This window comes from Cyclopterus lumpus, chromosome 17 (assembly GCF_009769545.1).
Source record: "Cyclopterus lumpus isolate fCycLum1 chromosome 17, fCycLum1.pri, whole genome shotgun sequence".
Taxonomy (NCBI): domain Eukaryota; kingdom Metazoa; phylum Chordata; class Actinopteri; order Perciformes; family Cyclopteridae; genus Cyclopterus; species Cyclopterus lumpus.
The window spans coordinates 8,870,263-8,898,106 of NC_046982.1; the positions used below are offsets into that span (position 1 = coordinate 8,870,263).

At 43.4% G+C, this 27,844-nt stretch overlaps 1 protein-coding gene across 1 annotated transcript in view; it reads left to right on the forward strand.

Moving 5' to 3' along the window:
* Positions 1–27,844, forward strand: part of LOC117746320 (ephrin type-B receptor 1-B) — a gene marked incomplete at its 5' end in the record, with an annotated part of 95,395 nt that overhangs the window by 19,750 nt on the left and 47,801 nt on the right. Inside the window, one exon of the mRNA XM_034555377.1 lies at positions 22,393–22,548. Coding sequence (XP_034411268.1) covers positions 22,393–22,548 — 156 coding nt within the window. The remainder of the gene's footprint in view (positions 1–22,392; positions 22,549–27,844) is intronic.

Here is a 27,844-nt window from a genome sequence, read left to right on the forward strand (position 1 = left end):
TTCCTTGTATTCTCATATATGGCGTGATTACAACTCCCCGGTAAACTAATTATTCTGACGTTTAAACTCTTAAAAGTGAATGATGTGGCCCATACTCCTTCAGAGAAAACAGGGCTAAATGCCGTACTATGAAAAGCAATTCAAAACTTTGGACTTGCCTGTTCTTTATTTTGATGTTCACACTTTTTTACTTTGGGGGAAATACATTTCCTTATGAGCTGATAAATGCCTGCCTGGAGTCTATAAAGCTGGCAGTCCTATTTTATGAGGCCCTCTTCTATATTTGTCTTCTTTTGTAATTGGTTAAGCTTGCTCAAAGCTTATTGCTTCTTTATTATTATTTTTTTAAATCTCAGTGGCCCATTCCTATGCAAATATCATAGCTGCTTTTCTTCTTCTCAACTGCATGAACTGGGAGACTGGGATGGGGCCGAGGATTGTAACAGCATTGGAATGGGAGCGAATCAGCTGTTGGTTTTTCCATAGATGTGAATTACAATACAAGTGAAATAGGACGTTAAGAAACATAATGACTAATATTATCAGTCATAATATTTTCTGGTTACTTATTCATAAAACTCATGGAATCCAACGCAGTGTTTAATTCCTCACCAGAGCAGCCCGATAGTCATAGTATGAATCTTCTCATATTTTCTCTCACTGTTAGGCTTCAGCGGGCTTTTGACACGCTGGCACATTGATATTACAAATATTCAAATAACTTTATTTAACATTCTGCAGGCTGACAGCGGCAGCGGGAGATTCACAGCCCATTGAGCAAGTGCGCTTCCCTGGGCTAAGTGCCGATTCATCATGGCTGCCTTACTCCTGTCTAATGGCTGCCATCATGGAGCGCGAGCGCGCACACGCACCGACACACACATATACACACATCTTGGGCATACGCTCAGAAAAAGTGTTCATCCATGAGTGCATTTTTAAAATGTGAAATGTAGTGTCCCAGGCACATTTAGCGTGTTATTAACCCTAGCCTGAAACCTTATAAACCCCGATAGAGTTCTTTATCATTGACACCTGCTGGCTAATTCCTCTGTATTAGAGAGATTAGGAGCTGGAGATTGTAAGCGAAAAAGGATCATAATCATCTCAACTTATTTCCGAAACACAATCAAGCACTACATTTATTTAAAGTTTTTTTCAAAGTTTGGCCTTGGGAGCTATTTTCTGTAAATGTTTGGTTTTTCAGTTTTCCACTCCACGGAGGCTTTGATTCCTTCTTTATTCTTCTTATCTGAGTGGAAAGGATTTGGCAGACAGGACCCACAAAGGCCCGGTGAACTATGAGAGTCAATTCCAGCCCACTTGACCTTGTCTTCTTCCGTTCCACAGAGTTTACTTCATTTTCACGGCGGCATCCGTGTGTACTCTGATGCACCGGCATCTACCAAGTCACCTTGAAGCACAATTAAGGGAGCGTCTGACTCTTCCTGTTCCTGTTAGTCGTACGGCAGCGAAGGCCATGTGTGACGGAGACAAAAATGGAGTAGTGGGAGGGAGAGACGGAGAAAAGCTGTAAAAGAGAGCAGAGAGTTGAAAGACTTCTTGTTTCCATGGCTCTCAATAGGCTGAATAGGGGGATGGCAGAGAGCAGTAGTGAACGAGTGTGACCCAAACAAAAGACTCTTTGAATTTAAGGCCCAAATAGAATATTTGTAATGACCCCAAACACAGATGCATTGCTCTCACTGCAACAGCCGAGTCAGTCCCTTATAATGTGAGGGGTATCCAGAGATTTTGTTCACGCATAATGGCAAAAAAACAAAAAAAACACACACACATACAGAGCTGCTTTTATCCCCCATGGAGCGACACATACTCTCACTCCTATTATGTTTCACTCTTTCTGTCTTCCCTTTCACTCCCGTTTTTTTTTTTTGTCTGATTCTTTAACCTCCAGTCCCTTACAGGCCATGTATTTGGTCACTGGGTTTTGTCATTGTCATCTCTCACTTGGTGTTTCCTTTAGCTGCTGCACAGAAAGGCTTTTTCAAGAATGCTCCACGTCGACTCGACATCTCTTCCAATCTTCATCGCCAAATCCAATTCAGTTCTCTTAATCTCTTCCTCTACTTCAGACTCCGTCATGTCTCCATATGTCTCCTCTTGTCTTCTCTTCTCTTCTCTTCTCTTCTCTTCTCCTCTATTAGTGATGGACACTGGGTGTTTAGGCCAGTGAGGGACAGGAAGACAAAGGACCCCTAACATTTAGCAGATGGCTGGGGCTCTGCTAAATTTGCCAATGTCACCATTTGCTGGCAAAATACAAAGGGCCATCTCTGCGAGGGGCTCCACTTCACCCCCTCACCTCAACCGTGACCCCCATCAGTCAAATTCCTCATCTTATGCTTTTCAGTTATGATATCAAATGTGCAAAGATATCAATAATGCCATAAAGAGAAGAGACGAGAAGAGATTTCACTTTCTTCCTCTGTGTTGACTTCACAAGGGACCAAAAGTTAAAACGTCAAAAGAAAGAAAACTTCACTTTTCCCTCTCCTTGTACTTTTCTGCCTCTGCAAAACCGCAACTGCAACTTTTCTCTTTTTCTCTCCTCTTCCCCCTCTGGGGTGTGCTCTGGCAGGCAGTAATGAGGAGACATGGGGAGCCTCTCCACAGAGTCTCCTCCACCCCGGTTGAGAAAGTGCAAACACCCACGTCTCCATCGCCCCTCATTTGTTGATGCCCCCTCTGCCTCATCACTGTCCATCAATATTCACTGTTCGGCTAATTACACAGCCAGGCCGGTTTGGTGTGAGGTGAGGGACACATTTCACTACGAGGGAGTTGTGTCATCCCTTTCTGCATGGAGGTTATCAGCAGCAGCATGATATGTGGATTAGTTAAGGTTATATTGTGGAACTTGTGGACTGACGATCAAATTACAATTGAGTTGTAATATAGAAGGCCAATTATATGCAGTGAAAACTAGTCAGCCAAGCAACCGTGACATGAGAGGTGGCCACATTCTCTGTTATTGCAGTGGGTTAAAGAGTCAGTTTCATACATTCACAAAAACACATGTTCATGCAGAAATGCAAGTAGTTCTGCTTTTATTTGACCAGTTTTCAGATATCCAGCGTTTGACTTTTTGCATCTCTCTTCTTGAGCACGATCGTTTTAATAACAGTCGCGAGCAAAGCCACAGTTACAAATAAAGGAGAAATTGATTTTAACAAGAAATGTTGCTGTTGTCTTTTTTCTGAGCCATATTTATTGATGTGAAATTGTTTTCTTAGAGACTGTTTTCTGGAGTCTCACAAGTACGTGCTTTTAATGGGAGATGAGGTTGTACAGTTCCTGTATATGGGCTGAGTGAATCTGCTCAGCGTACAATACAGTCAGCATGGAGACGTTGGGCTTTGCAATAAGCCAATCCTGTGAGCCAAAAGTGCATTCTTTTCCATGCTTTGTTTTATATCCATGTGCAGGGGTGCTTGAAATCAATTCAGAGCTCAAAATCTCTGGACTTTGGGTCAAAGCTTGCACGTTATTTGTTCTATTTTGTGGGAGGCCTGCACACACATATACACACACATATACCCATACACACACACACACACACACACACATACTTTCCATCAACCCAAGCTGAACTTTGCGTGTCCAATTCCATAACCTAATCACGTTGGCAATAATTGCCGCACACTTGAAGCAAACAGCATTACAGTTGCACTTTAAGTGCTCCCTAAGTATCCCTGATTAAACATACTTGAATAATTATTTATGTGTAATCTGTTATGACACCATGCATAAATCCTAAACCAACTTCACTCCTTCTAACTGGGCAGGTCATATCAAACACAACCTCAAAACCTTACAATTATCCGACAATTAGACAACTCCCATAATCCCATCGCACTATGTCATTGTGCGCATTTAATTGAATGTTTTCAATGGCAGTAAACACAACCTGTACTTTACGGGGTCAGGACATGTGGTTGTGCAGAAAATAGAGTAAACATCTATTTTTAGACTGACAGACAGAAAGAGCCTAAACTCAATCCAGCGATCCATGTGACAAATTATTGATCTTGGCTTTGTTGTCACTCGTCGTGCAAAGGACCCCCCGCTATGGCTGGCTTCCGAAAAAAAACGCCCACTGGAGAAGACATTGCGTGAATATTGAATGTTGCCAGCAAGATAGGGAAGAGGAGTGTGTGTCTATCTATATATATATATGTGTGTTTGTGTGTGTGTGTGTGTGGGGGGGGGGCAGTGTGAAAAAAAAGGCGAAAGAGAAAAAAAGGGAAAGCGAGCGACTTGGTAATCCTCTCTTTGAGCACTTTGTGCTTTGTGCTCCATTTGTTTACTGAGTTCCCACACTGGCTGGGGGCTGCAGCTTTTCTCCAAGACAGGAATTAGCATATCCAGACTTGCTTGTAGTCAGATCTGTGTGGCTCTTCATATGCATGCGTGTCCATGTTTGTTTCAATGCGAGTGTGCCGTTTAGATGATGTGAGAGCTTAGCGCATCCTCATCGGCCGGGGCAACCCGACTTTAATGAAATCTTCAAAGTGAGTGTGGTTTTATAGAGTCTAATCAAGCCTGCTAACCTCTTCGACACCATCTTTTTTTGGGCTGCATTTTGTAATAAAACCCATCATTGCTTCCACTGTTTGCTGAGTGAGAACAGAGTCTGTGTCAACAGGTTGACTGCCGCCTACGTGTTGAAGTGGACGCTATCTCTTGTTGGATTGGCTGCATCGAGCACCACATTTTACAGAACTTCACCGTGACGTAACATGTTGTCGCTGAACACAACTGAAATGAAAGATGAAACTTCAAAGTACAGAAAAAGGTCAAAACTTGATACAGTTATTTAGCACATCTATTTCAATCACAACACGGTATTCCAGTCCTCAATAATTAAATCTGCAGAATCAAACAGACTCGGTTCAATTCATGTGTTGTTCTCAAAGAGAAAAACCTTTGCACATTGCTAAATTATGTGAAACCCAATTCATGCAACGCATGAAATGTGATCACTGAATGATGTTGCGACCCGCTCTATTAAAGCTGATAGCCTTTATCTTTGGTATTCTATTTCTTCTTCTTCTCACTTAAAATTGCAGTGTTCCCAGACATGGACTAGTACCAAGAAAAAAAGATGAAGCTACTTTGTCACCATGCAATCAATAGGTATGGATTATTGTTCCATCCTATAAGTATGTACTGCCATCACTGGTGTCTTTTATATTCAATAGTCTCTCTCATTCTTTAAAAGCAATTTTTTCTCTGCAAGATAAAAATATGTAATCTTCCCTGAGTTCACATCTGTGTTGTGCTCCTGGATTTGGGGATCATGTTGTCTTTGTGGTTAATCCTCAACCAATTCTAGGGCCAACAACTTAGTTACCCGCGACAACGCTCATCTGTAATTGCTGAAAAAACAAGAAAGATAATAATAATTGCAGTTGATGCCACTGAGAGATACCTTTATAATTTGCCCTCTAACATTGTATGATGTCTATGCACAGTCCTTCCAATTACAAAAAAGTCCTTTCTTGCAGCCCAGAGATGGTATCTTAGTGCTGGGCCAGCGTTACTGTAGTGCTAGGCCAGCCTGCTCAGTGGTATGTATGCTCCTGAAAGAGAATGATATCTGATTAGTCCAAGTCAGTACAGAGCAGAAGTCTGACAAACAAATGGATTTGCTGTGTCTAGAATGTTCTCTGGGGGAGCTGGATGGGCTGAGCTACAGAGACGCTGCCTTTGTGTTGGAGCTAGCGCCAAACATAATAAGACCCTTTGGGGAATGAACCTAACACAGACTGATAGGGACTCAAAGGCACATATGCTCATACACTCTCATTTCACAATCTCACTGCCGCTCTCGCCCTCTCACTTTTTTTTTAACTCTGCCTAGCTTTTCTCTATCACATCCCTATGAACTGACCTTCTATTTTAATGGCTACCGTGGTTGGCCTCTCATTATGTGTTTTTGGCTTTGCGGGTCTGTTGCGTCTTGACTTTTGCTCAGTTTGTGTCAGCCAAGTGTCATGCCGGACTCCAAAGAAACAGGACTTTTTATAGGGATATTATTGTGCATGTGTGTGTGTGTGCTTCACACCCATCTCGGCATGAATGGGCCAGCAAATCCTATTCCCTCACTCTCTTGTTTTCCTTCTCTACCTCATCTTTACTGCCTCTTTAATTCCCTCTCTGCCACTGTCCTCCTCCTCTCACGTACTGCTAGGAGAGCAGTCTAAGAGGGAGGGCCACAATAGGGGTATTAGCCAAATGTATATTAAGCTTGCCTGACTCGCGCAGTCAATGTGATGCTTTTACACCCCTAATGCCGTGTGAATAGGCCTGCTGCTCCCCGAGAAACGCCTCCGTGAGCACTCCGAGTGAGGGTCCCTTTTACTGGCTTTCATGACCCCGGTCCACGTCGCCTGTGCCCGGCCCCATCTCAAAGCACACAGTTCTCACTTAATCTGGATTGGAAGCCTCTCCATTGTGGAAATGATTTGAGAGGAAAACTTGGGCCAGACAAAAGGGCCCCGTCCTTTCTGAGGCCGGGGCCTCCTTAGCCCTGTTCCTCCCTTCCCATTCTTCCATACAGAAGCCCCAGCAGGAGCAGCTAATTGTTGTATGGAGAGGAAGAGTGATGGGATGTTGAGTGGACGTCCTGCTGAACACTGCCCCCAGTGGTATAGGGAGGGGAATGCAGATTTGAGAGACAGTCTCTCAGAGCTGTTAAAAAAAGACAAAATAATATACAGTATATATATATATATATATATATATATATATATATATATATATATATATATATATATATATATATATATACCTTTCGCAGTTTATTTATTATTTAATCCAGGTGAGAATAGATCCTGTGATGCCGGCTGATAGGGAAGTTTAGTTTGATTCCACTAGGTTACAGTGCAAAAGACTTTGGAGCTGGAATGTGTAACAAACTCAGAGTGAAGCTTTGAAGTGTAATGCTGTTGCCCCGGGCTACTTAGCTCCAGGGTCAAATGAGATTACACCCTTGATCTGTGTTAGTACCTTCTGATCTGCAGGATTGCAATGTGGAGGTGTGTGTGTGTGTGTGTGTGTGTGTGTGTGTATGGGACACACATATGTTAGTGCACTAGTCATGGTACATGGTCTTCTCCTCATATTAAGGGTTTGTTAAAGATATACACCCTTTGTATATCAATTACGTGTCACAATAAATTATTGCAGAAAACTTTGTTTTGGCAAAGATGCATGTGTTTTTAAAGAATATAAGAATATAATAAATGAGGTTTGGGTCATACTGCACAAGTTATGTGAGAGACTGCAAACGTATATGTTGGTGTAGTTGTGCTGTTGTGAAACGCAGACCCCATTTACTTCAATTCATCAAGACTTTTCTCGTTTTTGGAATTCTCCATTGGAGGCGTGCGAGAAAAAAGTTTTCTTCAAGAATTCAAGGTAACACGGGGTGAGTTATTGATATACAAATGGTAACTTCGGGGGTGAAGTATTCCTTTAGTTTGTTAATTAGTCTTGTTGGCCTTGATCTGAGGTCCTTGTTTGTGTGTCTCTCATGTTACAAAGCCTATTCTCTCTCTCTCTCTCTCTCTCTCTCTCTCTCTCTCTCTCTCTCTCTCTCGCCGTGCTCACTGCTCCGGAACACCTTAATCCAGTGTGAAAGCAATTGGCTCTCTCAGATCTAATCAATAGAGGGCCAAGGCAGTGAGCCAGGGGGAACATCTCTGGCCCCTGCTCAGCTACAATCAATTTAGAACCATCGATTCAGTGATTGAAATACAAAGAGCAGACGCGCTGGACCGTACAGGTGCTTCAGTGTTTGGGTGTGCCAACATGTTATATATCTCCCTGTGTGAGTGTTTCTCTGTAATGTCTGTGTGTGTTGGTGTGTGTGTGTGTGTGTGTGTGTGTGCGTGCATGTGTACATTTCTTCAGGTGTGTGTGTATGGATAGTATGATTTATTTTCAAGCCTCCTGTAGTAAAGTGGGAATGGCATTTAATCTAGAACCTCTGAGATGGAGCAAAGAAGAAAAAAAATCACTCCTAATCCAATATATCCTGCCCAGGAAATGTGTGTGTGTGTGTGTGCGTGCGTGTGTGTGTGTGTAGGCTGTTTTGTGCATTTGTGTGCACCCAATGGTTTCCTTCCGGTGTACACCTCTTGTTCAGATGCAGTTCAGAAGGGCCCTTGCGCAACGTTTGCATGCAAAATGTGACAACAAGAATGCGTGCATGACTGTTGACATGTGACAACACATTTACAAAAAAATGTGTCCGACCTGTCTTCGTTGCACGAGTATGTGTGTATCCGTGCATACATGATGTCATTGCATATCATGTCTGACCCTGTTCATGCAGTTGTGCTCTGCCGTGTGTATTCATTTGGGAAACGTGTCGCTCTGGTTCCACAGTGCAGTGTCGTGGTGCACAGTGTGTGTGTGTCACTGTGTGTATATTTGTGTTTTATGTTTTCAGTCGTGCTGAATGTGAACACGCAGGACCATAAATGCCCCCGGGTCATCCCCTTCAGTAACACTGCTTCAGTGAATGAAGTGCTCAACATCTGTCCTTGAAACGGCGGTCTTTATAGCAACGGCACATCATGTGTGTGCAGCTTTACTCAAATGGGATAAGGCATGTACTGTATGTGGGCTGCTGAGAAGGATTTAATGATTTATTTGGAAACACCTGAAAACACAAACACACACACACGCGCACACACACACACTTTTGCTACTGTGCCTTGTATCTTCGCGTTAATGGTGATCTGACATTCATACAGTTAATCCTGTTTCCCAGTTGGTCCTGTTTCTTCACCTCAAAGTGGAACGTCTTTCACAAAGCCCACAATGTCACAGAGACCTAACGAGGAGGTGTCACACGCACTTTTAAGTAAGCCCCCTTGCTCTGACGCACTTGTCCGCTGTCCATCATTCGCTTCTGCCATCAGATGGAATGACTTGCGGTCTCCGTCAATCCTACAATGTGTGAACATGTTCATGCGGCTTAAGGAGGTCCCACATTCCCTCACCCCTTCAGGCACGCGCACAGACACACACACAGAAACACATATACAATAACACATGTGCTTGCCGGTGTCATAGCTCAGGGAATATTGACTAAGGCTGCCTGGTAAAGGTCAGTGCTGTGCAGATTTGGACTGGTGGGATGGGGGCTGTAATCCACCATCACACACGCCGTTTCCGTGTGATAGTGCAGGTCTGTCTGTCTGTCGGTAAGGGAATACAGCTTTCTGATAAGGTTGTGTAGAGGTCATGCATATGTAAATATGACATGAATATAGATGTGCTGTGGGCCCCGCTTACCTTTGGAGGATTTCAGGGCTGCAGGTGCATTGCATGCCAGAGAACTGTTCTGCTCAACGGAACAGTTGATGAACACATCCGTTCGTCTTTGTTCTATATTTTAAAAAGAAGTGATTCATTCATTGAGCTTTTCTTGTCATGCCTGGGCCTGAAGTGAACAGAATCGTAATTGTGTATGTATAAAAAAAAAACTCACCCATCCTGAACCATGAATGGAGCTTCCTACGTTGGGCAGGACAGATGCAGTTCCTCGAAGCAGCATTTGTTATCCGGCCTTTTTTAGTCCCCGTCAACCTGCTTCAGAAATGATAGCTTGGCCGTCTCTTAGTATGCAATGAGAAATGGCTGCTTTGCAAAGCGCGCATTTTGTGGGACCCTGCCACCAACAATTTGACTGACAAGATGCATAACCTTAGTGCTTCATCACTTTGTTTTGCTCTCACTTTCCCACGTCTCTGCATCTACCTTTCTCACTCTCTATTTCCCTGATCCTGGTCACTTTTCCTCTCCCACGCTTCACACATAATTTCTGTCTTCTCTTCTGATGCAGAGCTTTTTATCATTATTTCCCATTAAGCATAATAGCAGCAGGGGCGATGAACGGATGTGCTGGTACAGCTGGAGGACCATCTCGCTGGCGAATGCTTTAATTGTATTGATGTTTCTGTATTTGTGATGGTTGATCTCGTCGCTATCCCAGCAGGTTTAAAAATGCCAGATTCATATTTATCCTCCACTTTCCTGTCTTGTCATCCACATTCAGTTCCACTTCTGACATCCGGTCTCACAGCCTCTTTGCCGTGTGTGAAAATGGCAGCATCTGCATGACAGGGTGCAGACGCGCTTACTGGTGGGATATAGTAGGTCAGAGGTGATGGTGTTGGGGATGGAAGGGCCTCCTGTGGTTACACTCTCATAGCTCATTGGAGAGAAGAGTGTGGTGTGTTCAGCTGTGTCATTTGCCATTGGTGCTTGTCTTTGCCAGAATATTTTGGTGTAAACATTGTGTTATGTACGCTCAATTAGGAATCAAATTAGCGAATGGTAAACAGGGAAGGGACCTTTGTTTTCCAGTTGTTTTATCATTCTAGTCTCTGCTACCTTCAGATGTGCATAATTACTCATCCCCATTCACAGGCCTCTACACTCATTAGCGGGGCCTCAACCCTGAGCCCAGGGGCCGGGTATTTTAGGATACATGGATATTTTTACACTATTATTATGCTTTGCTAGAACAATTCAAAAATCATTTCAATATTAAATGGGCTGGTAAGGAATGACCAGTTATTGGGATCATCTAGATTAAGATGGGGGTTGTTAGCAGCGCATTACCCTCAGATTTTCCTTTTAATCTAAATGTAAATGTGCACATTAAGATAAAAAAAATCAATAAAAAAAGAACTTTCAATTCTCCTTAAGTCCCTTATAGTGTTATAGTAGTATACACATGTGTAAAACTGTTTTCAACTTGATTTTAAAAAGTGAATTAGATAATGTTGTATTACACCTGTTGGATGGATATAAAAAAACAGTTTGAAGTCATTTTTTCTCATAAAAACACAGGCCTCATTGCAACTCTGACTCTCTCTCTTTAAGAGTGTTGGGCGGATATTTTGGCGACAGATTTAGGAACCAGCAGGTAGATTATTTCCTCAACAGCTGCTGTGCTTGTGACTTTTTAGAGTTCACTGCTTTTGGATTGCAAACAACGAGGACAAATTGAATTCAAGGATATTTTAGACATGCACATCTGAATGCATGTAGTTCATGGGAAGGAAAGAATAATACTTAAAAAGTGATTTTTTTGGTCAATATTACAGGCACATTGCTTAGCTGTAAGCATGAACTCCATAGATGATTACCGACAAATGCAAAAGCCTCTAAAATTAGAAATAATAATTAGAAATAGTTAATTGCTACTCATACTGTAGCTACCTAATTATACTATACACCATCTCTTTGTTATTAGAACATGTTTTTGAATCAAATAAAACAATAAAGAAACCTGATTATAGAAAACAACAACAAAGCCTATCAAAAAGCTGGCGCATGTCTTTAATCACAAATGGCCAAACTAAATGATGATTTACATGAAGAGATTTTCTTTTCATAACACTTACCTGCATGCACAGTCTTTCCTTTTCACTTGTGGATTTCTGTAATGACTGATGTAAATGAGTGTGGATGGTCTAAGCTGTATGTGCTGTGCATCTTGCAGTACATCGTATCACTATAATATACGGCCATAGTGTACAATTGTAGCTTGAAGCTGCCGCCTAAACCTTTGTTCACTAAACTAAACAAATATAAATGTGACTTGGCACCAGAGTATATGTATAATGCATTAGGGAAAACTAATTGCCTGATAAAGGTCCAACTTGATTTGAACATCTTGTGTTTCTGTATCTGTTTGGTGTCTTATTGTAAATATTAAAGCAAAAGTAAATATATGGATGAGCAAGCCTATTTCTCTCTGTCCTCTCCACTTTCCCACCATAATGATGTAATGTTTACAATCTGCACGTCCTCATCAGGTGAAGCTCTGCTTGTCACAGAGCTATGAGCAGTGAAAAAAAGGTTTGAAGGCCATAAATGTAATAGACAGTGTTGAGCAGAGCAACATCAAAAGAAGCCAAAAGAGCAAGGCAGCATCTTCGGCTAACTGCTATAGATTAATTGATCTAGCTATGAAGTTAATGAGCAATATCCTTTTTAAAAGAGACAAGTGCTGAGACAGAGGAAGCTAATGGTCTCTCACTACTTAGAGTGGTAAGAAAGAGAACGCTATTTATCTTACAAAATAAACTTAATTCACCATATGACAGAATCGCAAGGTAATTGACGAGGCCTGTAACTGCTGATTTGATCATCTCACTTTGATCATCCTTCTTTGCAAGTCATGATCCCCAAACAACTTAACAGAGGAGGCAACAACTGATTTTTTTTACTATAAACTCCAGATAGCTGAATAGACATTTTTGTTTAATGTTTTAATTTGACCATAACGTACGTCCTCGCACCGTCACAATAATGTGGCTTAATAAGTAACGAGGGGGCTTTTGTGATTACAATTTGCTGAGTGAAGTTAGACTGATCAAATCAGCATTGCAATCATATTGCAATCAAACACCGCCAATGAAATGCTCCTTGTTCACATAACTTCTCTTGACTGATTTCACCCCTCATCAAGTAACTCTTCATCTCTGTCTGTCATACCCCCTTTTTTCCCTCTGTTAGTTGGCAGTGGGCAATGAGCCTGGTCAGTCCCTTGTTAGGTTCTGATTACAGCGTAGATTGTCGTGCTACATTTTACTGCCTGCTGAGCGGCGATATGTTTGGGAGGGCGGTTTTCTCTACTACCCTTCCGGGCAAGGATGGATTGGCACAGCAGAGTCTCCTGGAATACCAATGCCTCCTTGTTGTCTCTATCTCTTTCCCCCCCGCCCCTCTCTGACCCCTCCTCTATCTGAAAGATATGCTCGGCGCCTTGGCCCATAGCTGCTTCTTCCTGGGAAATAAAATTGACCTGAGCGGCTAACTGCCAACGCAACACTCGGTTATGATGAGTCTGTGGTGCATAGAGATAATATAGCTCTCTTGATCTGTATCGTTGTGCGCCCATATGCAGACATACATACAAATGCGTGTGCAAGCATTGCATGCAGGCACACGACTCATGCATGCACTTTCAGTAAGCCAGATTTCCCAGTCGGCTGGTCTGTCATTGGCCGGCTGTTCAAAGGGAAAGTGTTGGCCAAAAAAATACTGGCTGTGAGGTTACCATGGTAACAGCCTGCCCAGGGGCGTGGGCTGTCTGCTAAATTGTGCGCTGGTTTGTTAAGGCTCACACACACACACACACACACACACACACACACACACATGCAGACACACACACACACACCTTAATTTAAACAGAACGTCTCTTCCGACATTCATTGTCTAGTAGACACCTGCTCTGTTCATTCGCATTAGCAGTCAGACTTTAGGATTTTAAAATCTAAGAGATTATTTTGGAGAAATCACACACTGGCCTATTTATTCTCTTTATCTGGACACTGTCTCACTGTCTCTGGTTATGTTACTGCTGCACTGCCCTCTATCGAAGCCAGTCAGACATGGTTTCAACAAACACGGTGCTGAACTGCTATACCAAATATAAGGGCATTAATTTGTGATTTGTTTCCTATTATCTTTTCATTTTTCTTTTCCTCATGTGTTCGTCAATGCCTCTCTCTTCCGATACAAGACTACACCGCAATATAACAAGATGTGGAGTTTCAAAGGGGAGCCTAATTTGAAGATATCTCAGCTTTCTCAGGGGGTTTAAGTATTGTTCACTGGGATTTCTGCAGCATCATATGTTGCTGTATTAGCTCGTGGAGAGGGCAGGCATGTCAAAAAGATCGGTGTTTGATGAGGGTAGCAGAAAGTTAAGAAGAGTTGTATGTGTGTGAATTTATGCGTGGGCTTCAGTTTGTGTGTACGTGGGCAGTTGTGGGTATAGGTGCGGGTCTTTGCTCGAATGAGAGGCTCTGACAGGGCCAGAATGGACAGATGATTAATGATCAGGGGCAGTGTTCTGTGTGAGGAACTCTTCAGCACCGCAGCTCTTAACAAAAGCCGACGAGGTATGCTCCCAGCTCTAAACTCTTTCAACCATCTCTTTATTCCCGAGAAAACCTCTCTGGCCCTCTTTTATTCCTCCTCACATTCTCTCTTTCTGTGAGATTAGAAGGTGATGACGGGGGTTAGTGGAGACATACACTGACCAGACTTGCCAAGTGATGTAAATCACTGTGAACCCTGATGCCTTCAAGTACAGAAGAAATGACCACACTTGTGAGAAGTTACATACCTTTTAGCCTCCGATCAGATCAGATCTTGGTCAGAGATGTTTCTCATGAGTGTCTGTTGGCAGTTTATGAGAAATATGCAAAACATTTCTTGAATCAGTTTATACGAATGAATAGATCATACCCCTAAAACATATTATACTCCGACTTTTAATATCCTGCGGGCATTTTCTCTGACATGCCTTTGTTTCGAGCCATGCCTCTCTCTCAACTTATTGTATTATGCTTTTCAATGACCTTGTGGAGAAATGGAACACCTGGGTTGGAAAAGCAACTCATTACGTGAATTCTAGCTGGAAAATGAACAATGACAGACGAGCGAGACTGAATACGAATAGGCTGCAGCACTGATTGCCTTTTTGTTTTAAGATGTTGTCTGTCTCGCCACGTTTTGTGTCCCCTCTGTCAGACCAACGTGTTCATTTCGCCACTCGCTTGATATTGTCTAATTTGTCAGATACGCAAATCTATGCAGGCATGCACTTGGCTTGTATGCAGCCTGTAGTTTGAGTGGGTGAGAGCTATTTTTCTGAGTGGTTGAGCAACGGAATATTGAAATAGGGGTCAACTGGGGTCTTGACCCGATCATAAGACTGTCTGTATGAGTGTTTGTGACTAGAGGGGTGTATGCATGACTCCAAAGCCTGTGATCCATCCAATGTGATGGATGAGGGCCAGGGTTAAGGGTGTTTTGGGGGCTTAAGAGTTGTACTTAAGGGTCACTGACGCTAACCCAGAAAGTGTGTCCTTCTTCGGGTCAAGAACCCTCTCTACACAATGTTTTAAAACCTCAGACAAGCAGTTGTCTTTCAAAGCTGGCTGTGAATACATATTGTGGAAAAATGTATGGATTTCAAGGATAATGATGATGATGTTTATTTTCATCTTGATTAGATACAATGAAATTTTGTTGGCGACTCATTAGTCAGTTCAGCAGGTAAAGATACATTACTGATTTAGACATTAAATACATATATAAAAGATAAAACACAGGCATCAATGGCTTTAAAGTGACAAGAGTGCCTTGTTAAAGGGCCATTTATTGTTTATTTATCTGCAGCATTGTGTGAGCTGGGTGGGGGAGGAGGGGCTGAGGGAGGAAACTGCACTGGGGGAAAAGCTATTCCTTAGTCTGTTAGTCTGGGTTTTTGATCGTCCTGCATCTTTTTCCTGATGGCACGGAATCAAAACAGAGAGTGACCTGGTGTGTAATGTCTGTTGTTGCTGGCCTTCTTCTGGAGGCAGCCAACATACACAGTGTCCAGGTCAGGTAACTCCCACAATCCTCTGTGCTATTCTAACCACATGAACCAGGTCCCTCCTGTTCTTTGCTGTGCAGCTGGCATACAACACACAGTAAAGCACTGAATAGTTTCAATCATGTTTCTGTAGAAGTTTACCAGAAGTTCAGGCAGGCCGGCTTGTTTTAGCTTCCTCAGGAGGAAGAGCCTCTGCTGAGCTTTCTTCACCAGGTGGAATGTGTTCAGGGACCAAGTGAGGTCTTCAGTAATGTGGAGTCCCAGGAATTTGATGCTGTCCACCCTCTCCACCTCCTCCCCACTTATGTAGAGTGGAGAGCGTGTGGTCTTCCTGGATCTCCTGAAGTCCACTATGATTTCTTTGGTCTTGGTGGTGTTCAGGACCAGTTTGTTGTCTGAGCACAGCCAGATGTTGGACCTCCTGTCTGTAGTGCGTCTCGTCGTTTTTGGAGATGAGTCCCACCACAGTGGTGTTGTCGGCAAACTTGACTATATTGTGTTAGAGGAGTAGGTGCGCAAGCAGTTCTGGGTGAAGAGGGCCGGGCTGAGCACACTGCCTTGCAGGGTACCAGTGTTCTAGATCCATGAACAGAGTGAGGTAGAGAGTCCAAGGTTTTTGAGTTTATGCACCAGTTTATGGGGGATGATGGTGTTGAAGGCAAAGCTAAAGTGAACGTAGAGCATTCTTACGTATGTGTTAGGGTGCTCGAGCTGAGACAGGGCCATATGAAGTGTGATGGAGACCGTGTCCTCCGTAGATCTGTTTGCTCGGTACGCAAACTGGTGGCTATCCAGGTCTGCTGGGAGGACGTCCTTAATGTCCGATAGTATCATCCTCTCGAATCACTTTGTGATGACTGGGGTCAGGGCCACTGGGCGGTAGTCATTGAGGCACATGACTGCAATCTTTTTTCGGGACAGGGACAATGGTGGTGGATTTGAGGCAGGTGGGGACTGCGCCTTTTTGCAGGGAGAGGTTGAAGATGTTGGTGAACAACTCTGCTAGCTGGTCGGCACAGGTGTTCAGTGTGCAGCCCGACACCTTGTTTGGTCCCACTGCCTTGGTGATGTTGATCCTCCTCAGAGCGAAACTCACTTCGTAGTGCTGGATGAAGGGGTCTGCTCTTCCTTGGCCTGGGTCAACAGCTGTTGCTCCGCTGTGCTGACTATCAAAGCGGGCAAAGAAGCGGTTCAGGGCGTCGGGGAGGTCACTGTCCTGACTGATCTGTGTGGTACTGCTCTTGTAGTCAGTCAGATTTTTAATATCTCTCCACATTCTCCGGAGGTCGTTGTTCTCGAAGTGTCCCCCGATGCTCTGTTTGTATCTGCACTTGGTATCTCTAATGCTCTTCTTCAGGTCCCTCTGGGCACTTTTGTAGGCCGGTATGTCACCAGACCTGAAAGCTCCAAGCAGTAACTGCATGTTTCTGTCCAGATTTTTGATTTGGGAACACTTTGATGGTTTTGGAGGTCGTTACTGTCTCAGTGTAGAAGTGTGGGTAGGCCAGTAAAGCAGCGTCATCGTTCCATACTTGAATGGTTTTGACAGCTGGTCTTGATTTACAAATTACTGGTTTATATGAGTCATTATCAGAGGGAGGTGGTCTGATAAGCCCAGGTGTGAAGATGATACAACCTTTTATGCTCTCGAGATGTTGGTGTACACCTGGTCCAGAATATTCTTGTCTTGGTCGGGAAGCTTACATTTCTGTGGAATTTGGGCAGCATTGTATTTAGTTCTGTGTGGTTGAAGTCCTCCAGATGAGCGTTTAGCCTACCCTGTAGGCCGATACTCTTTCCCCGCTTCCGCCTTCTTTTACGGTACCGCCTGCATCACCTTCTGGATGGGGTGAAGGTAGCGTCCCCGGGCCCTACATGTCGCAGGATATCCAGTGGGATAGAATCCAATCTTTCAGGGATGTAAACCTTATACTGTTCTCCAATGTCAAGGAGTTCAGCTTGCTCGTAGTGTATATGAGCCTCTCGCGTACCAACAACTACACACAAAACACACAGGACAGAAAAGCTGTTCTCAAACAGAGAGTGCCGTGCCGCTGTGTAGATGCGCGCCCCCATCTTGGCAAAAAGCAATTTTACAAAAGAAAATGTCTTAACATGAGTCATAACTTTGACATGCTTAATGTTGTTAATATTGGAGTGCTACATACTTACGTGTAAGTGATAAACATCTCATATTACAGAATGGAACTCTTTCCTTTAAATCCCAGATTTACCACAGTACCTTTCTACATCTGCTGCTGCATGCATTTAATTGCATTTCCCACAATTTCCTGCCAAAACATTTCTGGTGGTTTAAAACCTCACATACTTCAGAGTGATGCCAACGAAAAAGTCAGGGCAGGACTTACTGTACTGTAACTTTGATTGGGATTGAGTCGAAAAGCCATTTCCAAACCCATCTTTACCATAATCCTTTGCATTAGTTTCCTGCTATTCTGAAACTGTGCATTTCCACTTTATCTCACACACACCTGGTGCTATAATATAAGTCTTCTTCCTCTGCCTCCATAAATGCCATGCCTCCAATTAACTTGGATTATGATGGGATATCCATTCTGCAAATGCACATTCTAAAAGCATGCCCCTTGTATGACACAACAAGCGTGCTTCCTCGGCTGATGTATTGCCTGCAGTGTGCACTAAACGCTCAGCAAAAACATTGCGTAGTCTAACCCGGGGCAATGCATATCAGCCATTGTTAAAGCCTCTCCTTAGAGACTAGCTCATGTTGCAAATCTTCTCCTGTAGCTCTTGCCCAGGCCGATCGATACAGTTGTGTAGAGGAAAGATCTGAGTTTTTCTCCATATTAACTTGGAATTTGGAAACGTGTGTTGTACTAAGTCAGTCCACATGCTTGTTTATCCGCTGCATTCAGATTGAGATTGTTGCCATTATCAGAAATGTAGAGAGAAAGAGTACCTGCTTGGAAAATGACAGCGAAGAGATCATCATCCCATGTCTCCCGGTCAGGCTTGCTGTGACATGAGTTCATCGCAGTTAGACTTTGATGAGTAGTGAACAGCGACATGCAGCTGCCATACAACTCTCTCCTGAGCTCGAAACGGAAGGAGGGAAGGAGAGAAAGACAGTCAACTTTAACAAGGATTCAAACCTGTCAGTCAAGACAAGAAAGCAACAAGGGGAGGAAAGGTGGGAGAAGAGTGAGAGCAATTCATTACCGGTGGGACATACCAAAAAAAAGAGAAGTGAGGGCCGAGAAGGAGAGGAGGAGAGAAGAATACAGAGACAATCCTGTAGAGACGACTTGAAAGGGAGGAATGTTTTGGTTTTTGCATGCAGCCGGTTCAGTTGTGGGTTATCCTCTCACTGGGGAGACTAATTGCTTGTTGATCTAATGTTCTATCCCCTCCTGTCCCCGTAAACCAACACATTTGATGAGTGATGGGTCTATTTTTTTTTCCATCAGGACAGGAACTTCTGGCCTCCTCCTTTCTAAATATTCACAAATCAGGAGAAAAGACTTTGGGCTCAGTTCCAAATTCGATGAAGCATGAAGCTGCTCAGCCCAACACTGCCCGCCCCACAGAACGATACCTCTGAGAGTTTGCCGACATTGTTCACATCACTTTCTTACTCTCTCTCTCTGTCTTTGCCCATTTCTGTTTATTCCTCCCTCTTGCGCTGTGAGGCAGATCAGTGAGCAGCTCATAATGAGTTTAATGGTATGAATCATGCACATATTCTATGTCAATTAGTAAAAGATTTTCAGCTCCAAGGTACAAATTATAATCTAGACGGACATTCCTCCTGTACTGGGTGTCGATATATATATATGTGTGTGTGTGTGTTGTTTGTTTTAGCCTGGCTGTCACTTATCTCCCCTCCTGTAATGCTGATCTTGCAGCATCTTCAGTTGTCCAAGGAGAGGCATTACATTATCTCAGGTTCTGTAGAACGTATGCTAGTCAAGTGGCAGAAAATATGGGCGCACCATTTCATTTAATGGGGTCAGCGGTGGTTACACGAGTTGCTGTGTAAATCAGTTCCATAAATGTATTGAGGATAGCATTGATATCGATAAGGGAGTGTTTATTTGAGTGTGTGTGTGTCTGTGTGCGTGTGTATGCATTCTTCTGCTGACAAGTTTGCCTAGGGGCATTTGCAGCACTGCTATCTCAGACGGCTGATTCAGCAACAGCACTCCCTGCTTTCCTCCTCACTTTTGCCCGTTTATGAGTGTCCAGGCCAGCGACTCTCTGTCTGTAAACACACAACCCGAGGGCAGAACCTGAATGCGCATATTCTGCTCACACCCCATTAAACACACACTGAAAAACGTATTGTGATCCCTTTTCATAAGAGTCTGGGCAATATATTTGAGTGTGTGTGTGTGTGTGTGTGTGTGTGTGTGTGTGTGTGTGTGTGTGTGTGTGTGTGTGATGTATGAATTTTATATGGCAAAGATGATGACACATAAGTTCTCTCCCACTCTCCTTTGGAAAATGAATTTTTGATCTGTGTTTTATCATCTTGTAATCTCTGATATCTTCAGAAGTTATTGCTTTATAAAATGTCTCTGCAGCTGGTCTGTGCTTTCCCATATGGCCAGGGAGAGTTTTAAGAGTCTCAATGTTCTTGTTTTAGATGGAGCTCGATCTTCTCACACATGAAATCAAGAGAGGTCACAAACTTCCTCTTTGACGCACTAAAATAGTTGCTTACTATTCCCTTCATTGTTCACTCTTATAAACCATGTATAACCTTATATTCCTCCATACATCCACATCATAGCGATATGTTTTCCAGAGGCCATATACTTGTGCCTTGCAGCTGTAAAATGCTTCCCAGCTCCTTCTCCTGCTTGATAAGCTGCTGGTGGTTGTTGTGGTGCGGTCATGTATGTGTGTTTGGGTGTGACGGTCCGGCTGTGTGTGGACAGTGTTGTGTGACTAGACATGAAGTCGGTCAGTTAGCCTCTGGTGTGTCTGTTAGACTGTCACCAAAGGAGATGGGGGAGCAGCCGCTGTTAAGGGGCAGCAGCTTGAGTGTGTGTGTGTGTGTGTGTGTGTGTGTGTGTGTGTGTGTGTGTGTGCAGGATGCCTCCTCTTTCTTCTTCGGCAGTTCTCTTCCCTGCTTTGTCTTTATCCCTCTGTCCTTCACTAACAGCCCATCAGAGATGTCCGGCTGAATGGTATGAATGGAACACTCGTAAAAAAGGGAACCTGCCCTCTTTTTACGGCGTAATAAAGGAGACTCCGGCTCCCGAACCCAGCCCCTCAGTGCATTTTTAAATGAAGCATACAATGTTTAAATTATATCTTAAAGGCCTGTTTATACAAAGGGGAAAAGGTTTTGCTCACATAGCGACTGTTCCACATTCTCCACTGTTTGATCCGGCAGCGAGGGGTCATGGGACTCTTAATCAGATACCATAGAACTATTTGTGGAAAGCAAATTCAGTTCTGCTTGCAGCGATTTATTTTGCTTTGAATATCTGAAACACTTACCCAATGACTCATCATTTTGTTTACCTGATACAAATATATTGTTCCAATAATGTATTTTTGCTGTGCATTAGTGTTTTCACACGACGATGAGAACACCCCACGTCCCATTTCTCAGCCGCAGTCAAGCTTTTACATTCCTTTACTCGGGCAAATCGACGCAGCTGGAGAAACTGTAGGATGCTTGTCCCATTCAATGTAGAACCCCTCCCCACCGGAGTGCAGCAGCACCTCAGCTCCGTTCCCCATCAGTAAGCCTGCTAAAATATTAGACATTTATCATGGTTATTATAGTCAGTAAATCCTTCCACACAGTGCAGAAGCCCTTCAGCTTTGTATTCTTTTGGGAGATGAGGGTAAATGGATTCGGTTAATGCCTGGACTGGCCCAGTGATATCAACCACAATAATCTTTGTCCTCCGCCACAGCCTTTAGAATTTAGGGCTCAAACACATGAAGCCAACCTCCACTAATTTACGACTTTCTCTCATGTGTTAGGCTTACAATTTGTACAAGAAAATACTACTGAAAATACTACTCAGCTACAGCAGATTGCCAGCTGACCACTGACTGTTCTGTGCCCTTACTAAATAGTATATTCGAAATCTAGAAATAAAAACAATTAAAACAAAACAAAATTTCCAATTATTTTCATGCCACCATCATTTTGATTAAAAAGTTGTGTTAAGTGATCAGAATATAAATTGAAAATATGTCTGAGTATATGTTGCAACTGGTACTTTAAAGTGTGTCTATGTGTTCATGTATTTACTTTAAACTGGTGTATTCAGTGGTGTTTTGCTTGTGGAACCACGGCTTTGCGAGGCTGTACAGCCAGTCCCCAAGTTCTCCCTCACCAACTGCCTGCGCTGTTGATTTAGAAAGCTGAAATGGCGGCATATGTTACAACGGCGACCACAACAATGCAACAACTACCAATGTTTTGCCACAGATGGACAACTTTCTACTCAGGACTGCTCGAGTAAGACTGATTGTATCGAATAATTGTGTACAGGAGGATCATTTTCATGATTGTAGACTCGGTATTAAAGGAATAGTTTGGCATTTTGAAAAATATTTGCTGAATGAGAAAACTGATCCCCTCTCATGTCTCATGACAAATATTAAGCAAAACAGCCAGCAGCTGGTTAGCTTATCTTAGCTTAGCATTAAGAATGAGAGGGGGGGGGAACAGCTATAGCCTCTGTCCAAAGGGAACTAACTCCACCTCAAGCTCACTAACAAACATGTTATATCTCATTTGTTTAATCCATATAAGTGTGTAATAATGTGTGGTGTTATGGGGGTTCTGTGTGGGAATGTCAGTTTTAACTTGGACTCTTTTCTCAGTCTGTTTTCATCTCTGCTCACCATTCTATCTGATATACTGGACCCAGATGCTCGTGCATATTTATTTTTTTCATTTATTTTCTAACATTGCTTTTCTGCTCCCGCAGCATGCCCCCCGGGTACCTTCAAGTCAACCCAGGGTCCAGGTCTGTGTCTACAGTGCCCTCCCAACAGCCGCTCCACAGCTGAGGCCGCGACCATCTGCGTGTGCCGCAACGGTTACTACCGCGGCGATGCTGATCAGCCGGACGAACCCTGCACCAGTGAGTTCATCGCACATTAAACTTCACCTACACACTCCAACACGTCACACACTTACATTTGTGTAGGACGAGCACCTCCATGTATCCGTTTTAGCATACATTTGTATGCATCAATATTGAATAGACTGGTCATGCATATACAAGCCGCTATATTTTCATTACGACAGTGTAGAGATTGATTTTTTTTCCCATCTCACTATGTGTCTCTTTCCCACTGTCATCACACCAGCACATGCAGTAGCATTTAAATGAGCATGTATCCAGAGCCCTAGTCTTCTCGGTCTGGTCGTAATAATCATTTTAGGGTTTCCATTATTGACGACTCCATCACTGAGCCATTGAGCTCCCTCTCTGTTTCCTCTCAGTTATCTTATATGTCTCTTTTTCTTGCTGTTGTTCTTTCGTTTTGTCGGATATCATCCCTGAAGTCCTAATTACTCAGGCAGATGCTGCGAAGCTTCGACACTGCCCTGCCGCTACCCGCTGGAGAGCCAATAAGGCCTCTCACAGCATCATATTTATCTTAATATTGTGTAAAAGCAATATGCTAAGCTTTCCTGTCGTTCCCTGCTGACACACAGTTACACCACAGAAGGAGAGCACTGTTAGACCCCAAAAAAGTGTGTTTACCTCTCTTCCTTTTGCTGCCACCGGGGAGTGTCTTAATGGTTTATTCTCCTCACAACAGCAGTTCTGGAAGCTTCATTGGTGTGGTTATGTATTCATTTAGTCCTGATTTATTCACATAGACCTGGCTAATTGGCCTCAGGAATGGGCTCAGGACCACACTCCTTTCTTAATCGTTTAGCAGATGTAGCCTTTACAGCTAAAACGTGTATTGAATGCACCTCTTTTGCCATGTTTCTTTCTTATAACTATGAACAGGTGCCTTAAAGCTGCCAGTGGATCCCAAATAGAGCATGGCTGTCTTTTCTGACTTTGAACACGTCCCAAGTGTAGCCATCCACACCTTTTGGATGTTCTCAACGGATGACACCCCACTTTCACCTTAGCGTTTTCTCCGCCCTCCCATGGTATACTACATATGTCTCTGGTGAATTAGTGAGCGCTCCATCGACTATAACATCTGGCTCTACCTTGAGGCCTTGCATTTTCCCGAAGCAATCTCCACAACAGGTCCCCAGTGGAGCTTCTTGAACAGATCCCTCTGGTCTGTTCAGTTTGAGAATGCGTTACTTTTGTTCTCTTCTTTCAATCAAGGCACTTCTGTCTTGTCTTCTCTGTTCTTTTTGTCTTCTACTCAGTTTTCCTCTCAACATCAGTACAACTTTCACTCCTCTCAATATAATGATATTAATATTAGGCTAGACTATTTTTGCTTTTAAATACACATCCTAGGTGCCCAGTAAAATGATTTTTTAAATACGTTTAAAAGAGTAAAAAGTGCACAATATTCCAGAAGAAAAAAGGCTTTACTTTACTACACATGCATTTTAAATGTCCGACTGAGAATAATTTTTCCAACCACCCCTTTTAACGTTAAAATCTTAAACAATTTGTGTTGATAGAATTATTTTGGGACGGCACATTTAAAGCCTTCTCTGAAGGTTGAATCACACACTAGCAGCTGAGCTCAGTGCTCAGGGTGCCCTAGATCTCAGCAGGGGGGTTCAGTGAGATCATCCTGGTAAGAATCTCTTTAATACTCCTGGTCCTGATAAGAGCACTGCTTGAGTAGCATAAATCAGGCCAATCTGCAGCAGCAGAAGCTGAAGCTTTAGCGCTTCTCGCCGCCATCAGAGGCGCGGGGTCCTTGTGCGCTCCAGATCAGTCTGATTAGCTTGCTGATGGATTGTCCGACGCCTGGCTCTGTCAGCAGGGGACTTGACGTAACCCAAACTCCCCTCCACCTAAAAGACTTCTTTCATGCGCTGACTGCAGCCATGCCTGAACACCACACCAAGCGTGCTGTCTCCTCGCTGGGTGAAGCCCACTCCTCTCAGCTCGGCTACCCAGTATCCTGGGCTTTGGGATGGTGGTTTGCTTTGCACCGTTCCCTTCCTCAGGCTCGCCCGGTCTGACGTAGCCGTGGGCGTGCGCATGTGAAAAGGAATTAATGTGTATGTGTGAGAACGGTGTGTTGCGGGGAGGTCAGCCAGCTCCACCATGCTGGGTTTCTCCATGTGTGAGTCAGAGAAGGACAATGACAAGCTGAGTGCTAACTGAGGGGAGCCGGGCGGTGAAACCAGTGCTGATTGGTCCTTAGGGGACAAGGGATGCAGTAATGGAGCATGCTGGTGTGAGAAATTGTGGAGATGGGAAGGGAATGATGGGAAGGAGGGACTAATAAAAAAGATAGACAGAAAAGAAAAGAAAAAAAACATTGATACAGTGACAAACTGAGATTTTTATTAATTTGAAGGTTGAGTTTGAATATAGAAGAAATGATGGATTGAAATAGCTGTCTGAAGAAGTTCTACACACAACTCAGGATATGTCCCAATGAGGCACAATACAATGGTATTTAAAACAAAACAAAATATGATTCATTCATTATAACATATAGGAAAAAAGAAGGAAAACAGGAGGGTTCTGATGGGTTTTGACATTCCTGGTCCGCATTGGCTCTGAATCTTGAGGATCAAATTCAATACTCGTCAATGTCTGTGGCCCGTCCCCTGAAAACCTCCTTGAGTCCTGTCAAACACTGTCTCTCGTAAAAACAAACAAAACCCACCAGAGTTCCTGACTGAAAGGACGGGGCTATCTGCTTTTCCATTCTCCTCAGCAGTCCATTTAGACTTTTCTTCTTCTGTGCTCTCCTATTCACTGCATATTCTCTCTCCTTGTTCTGTGTTCAAAGAGAAAGAGGAGGTAGCCGTCAAAGTGTATAAATATTCAGTTCCTTTATCCACGTTTTTTTTTCTCCACATCAACCGTGTTGTCAGTTCTGCAGTCAGTTGACGATGCTTCCCACAGCTGTCAGATTGCCAGTTTCCTCTCTCAGTAAATGGTAAATGGAGCTAAGTCAAGGTAATTGTCTGTCCTACTCTAATCCCTCTACTGGTGAGGAAGACATGATGCTCCAGCGCAGTGAGCACATGCATGCACACATGTTCGAAAAAAAGACTCTCTCTCTCTCTTTCTCTCTCTCCCTCATTTTCTCTCTATCTCCACACAGGGACCTTCTTTTGGTTTTATAATATGAAAACAAAGGATAAGACAAGCTCCGGTCTTAGACCATTCGAAAGGGCAGATGAGTAAACAATGTTCATAAGTGTTTGTTCTGGGCACTGGAACAGTGTGTTAGCAGACCGTAGAGAAAACTACATATCTGTCTGTGAGTCCGCCTTTATCGCAGTGGCCACACCCTTTGAGTACTTACTGCATGTATGTCCATGGAAGACATGAGGAGTGGCATAGTCTCATTTATCATAAGTAAATGTAAGTAAAAAATAAAAAGAAAACAAGTAGAGACAAAAGCCGCCAGCAAAACAATTAAACATTTTGTAAAATTGCAATTTGTAGTTTATTGTCTTAAATGTGCACCCTGAAAACAAGGGAAGCAGATTTGTACCATCCCCACAAAATTCAGCTAAAACAGCTTAAATCACCTGGCTCCCTTTTTTTTGCTTTGCTACATTTGTGCCTTGCTGTCCTCTGCTATTGTCCAGGAAGCAGAATAATTGAGTTAGCAAGTATCATCTTGCCCCTGCGATTGCCACAGCTGGTAAAAGGGTATTAAATTGATAATGCAATTGCCCATACTAAATCAAATATCACTGGCATTGATACGTGCTCATTGTTCTATACGTGCGAATGACCTGACATCTCGCACTGGTTGATGTGATTGCACCATTGCAATAGAGCCCTGACTGATGCTCGGAGATGATGTTTTGCTCCTATCACTAAAGTGAAAGCCACATGTATGTAAAGCCAACCAAATCTGACTGGCACAGCTAAATGAACGCAAGCTGAGAGACTGTAAGGAACGGTCTCAACAAATGAAATCCTATGGCGAATTAAAACAGCCAAAGGCTGCAGTAATCGTCTGCACATCACTGGTTAAGTGGCCGTCACATCTGATTTCTTGGGCCATCCTTGCATACGTGGAGCTCGATTGTAATTGGGATGAAATGGTGTGACGCCGTGTTCACACCTCCACCATTTTTTCTTCGTCTTTTTTTCTCCTTCTCACACCGTTGTAAGAATACATTGTTACAGACAATGCAGGCATGAATGCACAGAAAGAGATAGTTTAGGCGTGTGTGTTTGTGTCACATGCATTTTCCACATGGGCAGACGTGCGTCGCGTTTCCCAGCGATGCACAATTGAGGGCATGTGCATGTGTGTGATGGATGATACAGAGGATGCAAGTGGTGTGAGTAACACATGAAGTGCCTATAGTGCAGTCCCCGAATGTGGAATGGTGCTGCCAATTCCCTTATGGCCTGTTCCCACCACCACACACACCATGTTGCTGTATTTTCCTTCTGCATACAATACAGACGGTATAGCATCCAAGGACCAAGTGCGACCATGTAGTGTATCTGGAGCACTAACTGTCCTCTTAGCCAGACCATAATAGTCACACTATGGAGGTCACGCCCTTTCTGTCACTGACCTCTCTGTTGTTGAGGCGCCGAGCAGAGGTCGCAGCAGTAACAGTGCCTTTGCCTCACCCTTGTGTTTTTGGCCGCTTTGTCCCGGCTCCCCGGGGCTATTCCACACGACTCCGCTGCAACGATGATTAATTGTGTCTGCGTTGACTGAAGTAACTATCTGCCCTGAGCCCACGGTAACGGGAAAACTCAAGTGCTGTGTCATAATATGCTTGAAAGTATATATGTATGCTTGTTGTCATATTATTCTCGTGGGTGAAAAAAAAAGAAAGAAAGAGGAAAGTAAGTAGAGCATGTTCGAGAGCTGAATAATTCTTCAAAGGGTTTCTAGAAGTGAGCGGATATTTTTTATTTCTCCAGTCGTCATGGTTTTCGAAGTGGGTCAGTTAAACTCGTCTTTTAATGATAAAGGTCAGGCTTTATGGAGGATGAATTGGAACCAGATCAGCTCTGCAGGGCAGCTTCACTTAACCTAAGCAGCACTGACTAAGGGCTTTGGCAAGCTTCTGCTTTATCGGCACAGTCTGGTATCTGAGGAGAAAGAGCTCCCTCTGAGCATCTGCACGGACACAGTCTCGGCTAAGCAGAATTATACACTGCCGTTAGAGCAGATTTGAACTCTTAAGAATTGTGCTTCAATTGCGGGAGGCTGAGTAAGCCACTTTCCTACAACCTGATATTAAGCCACCACTCGAGCAAAACAATTATTTTA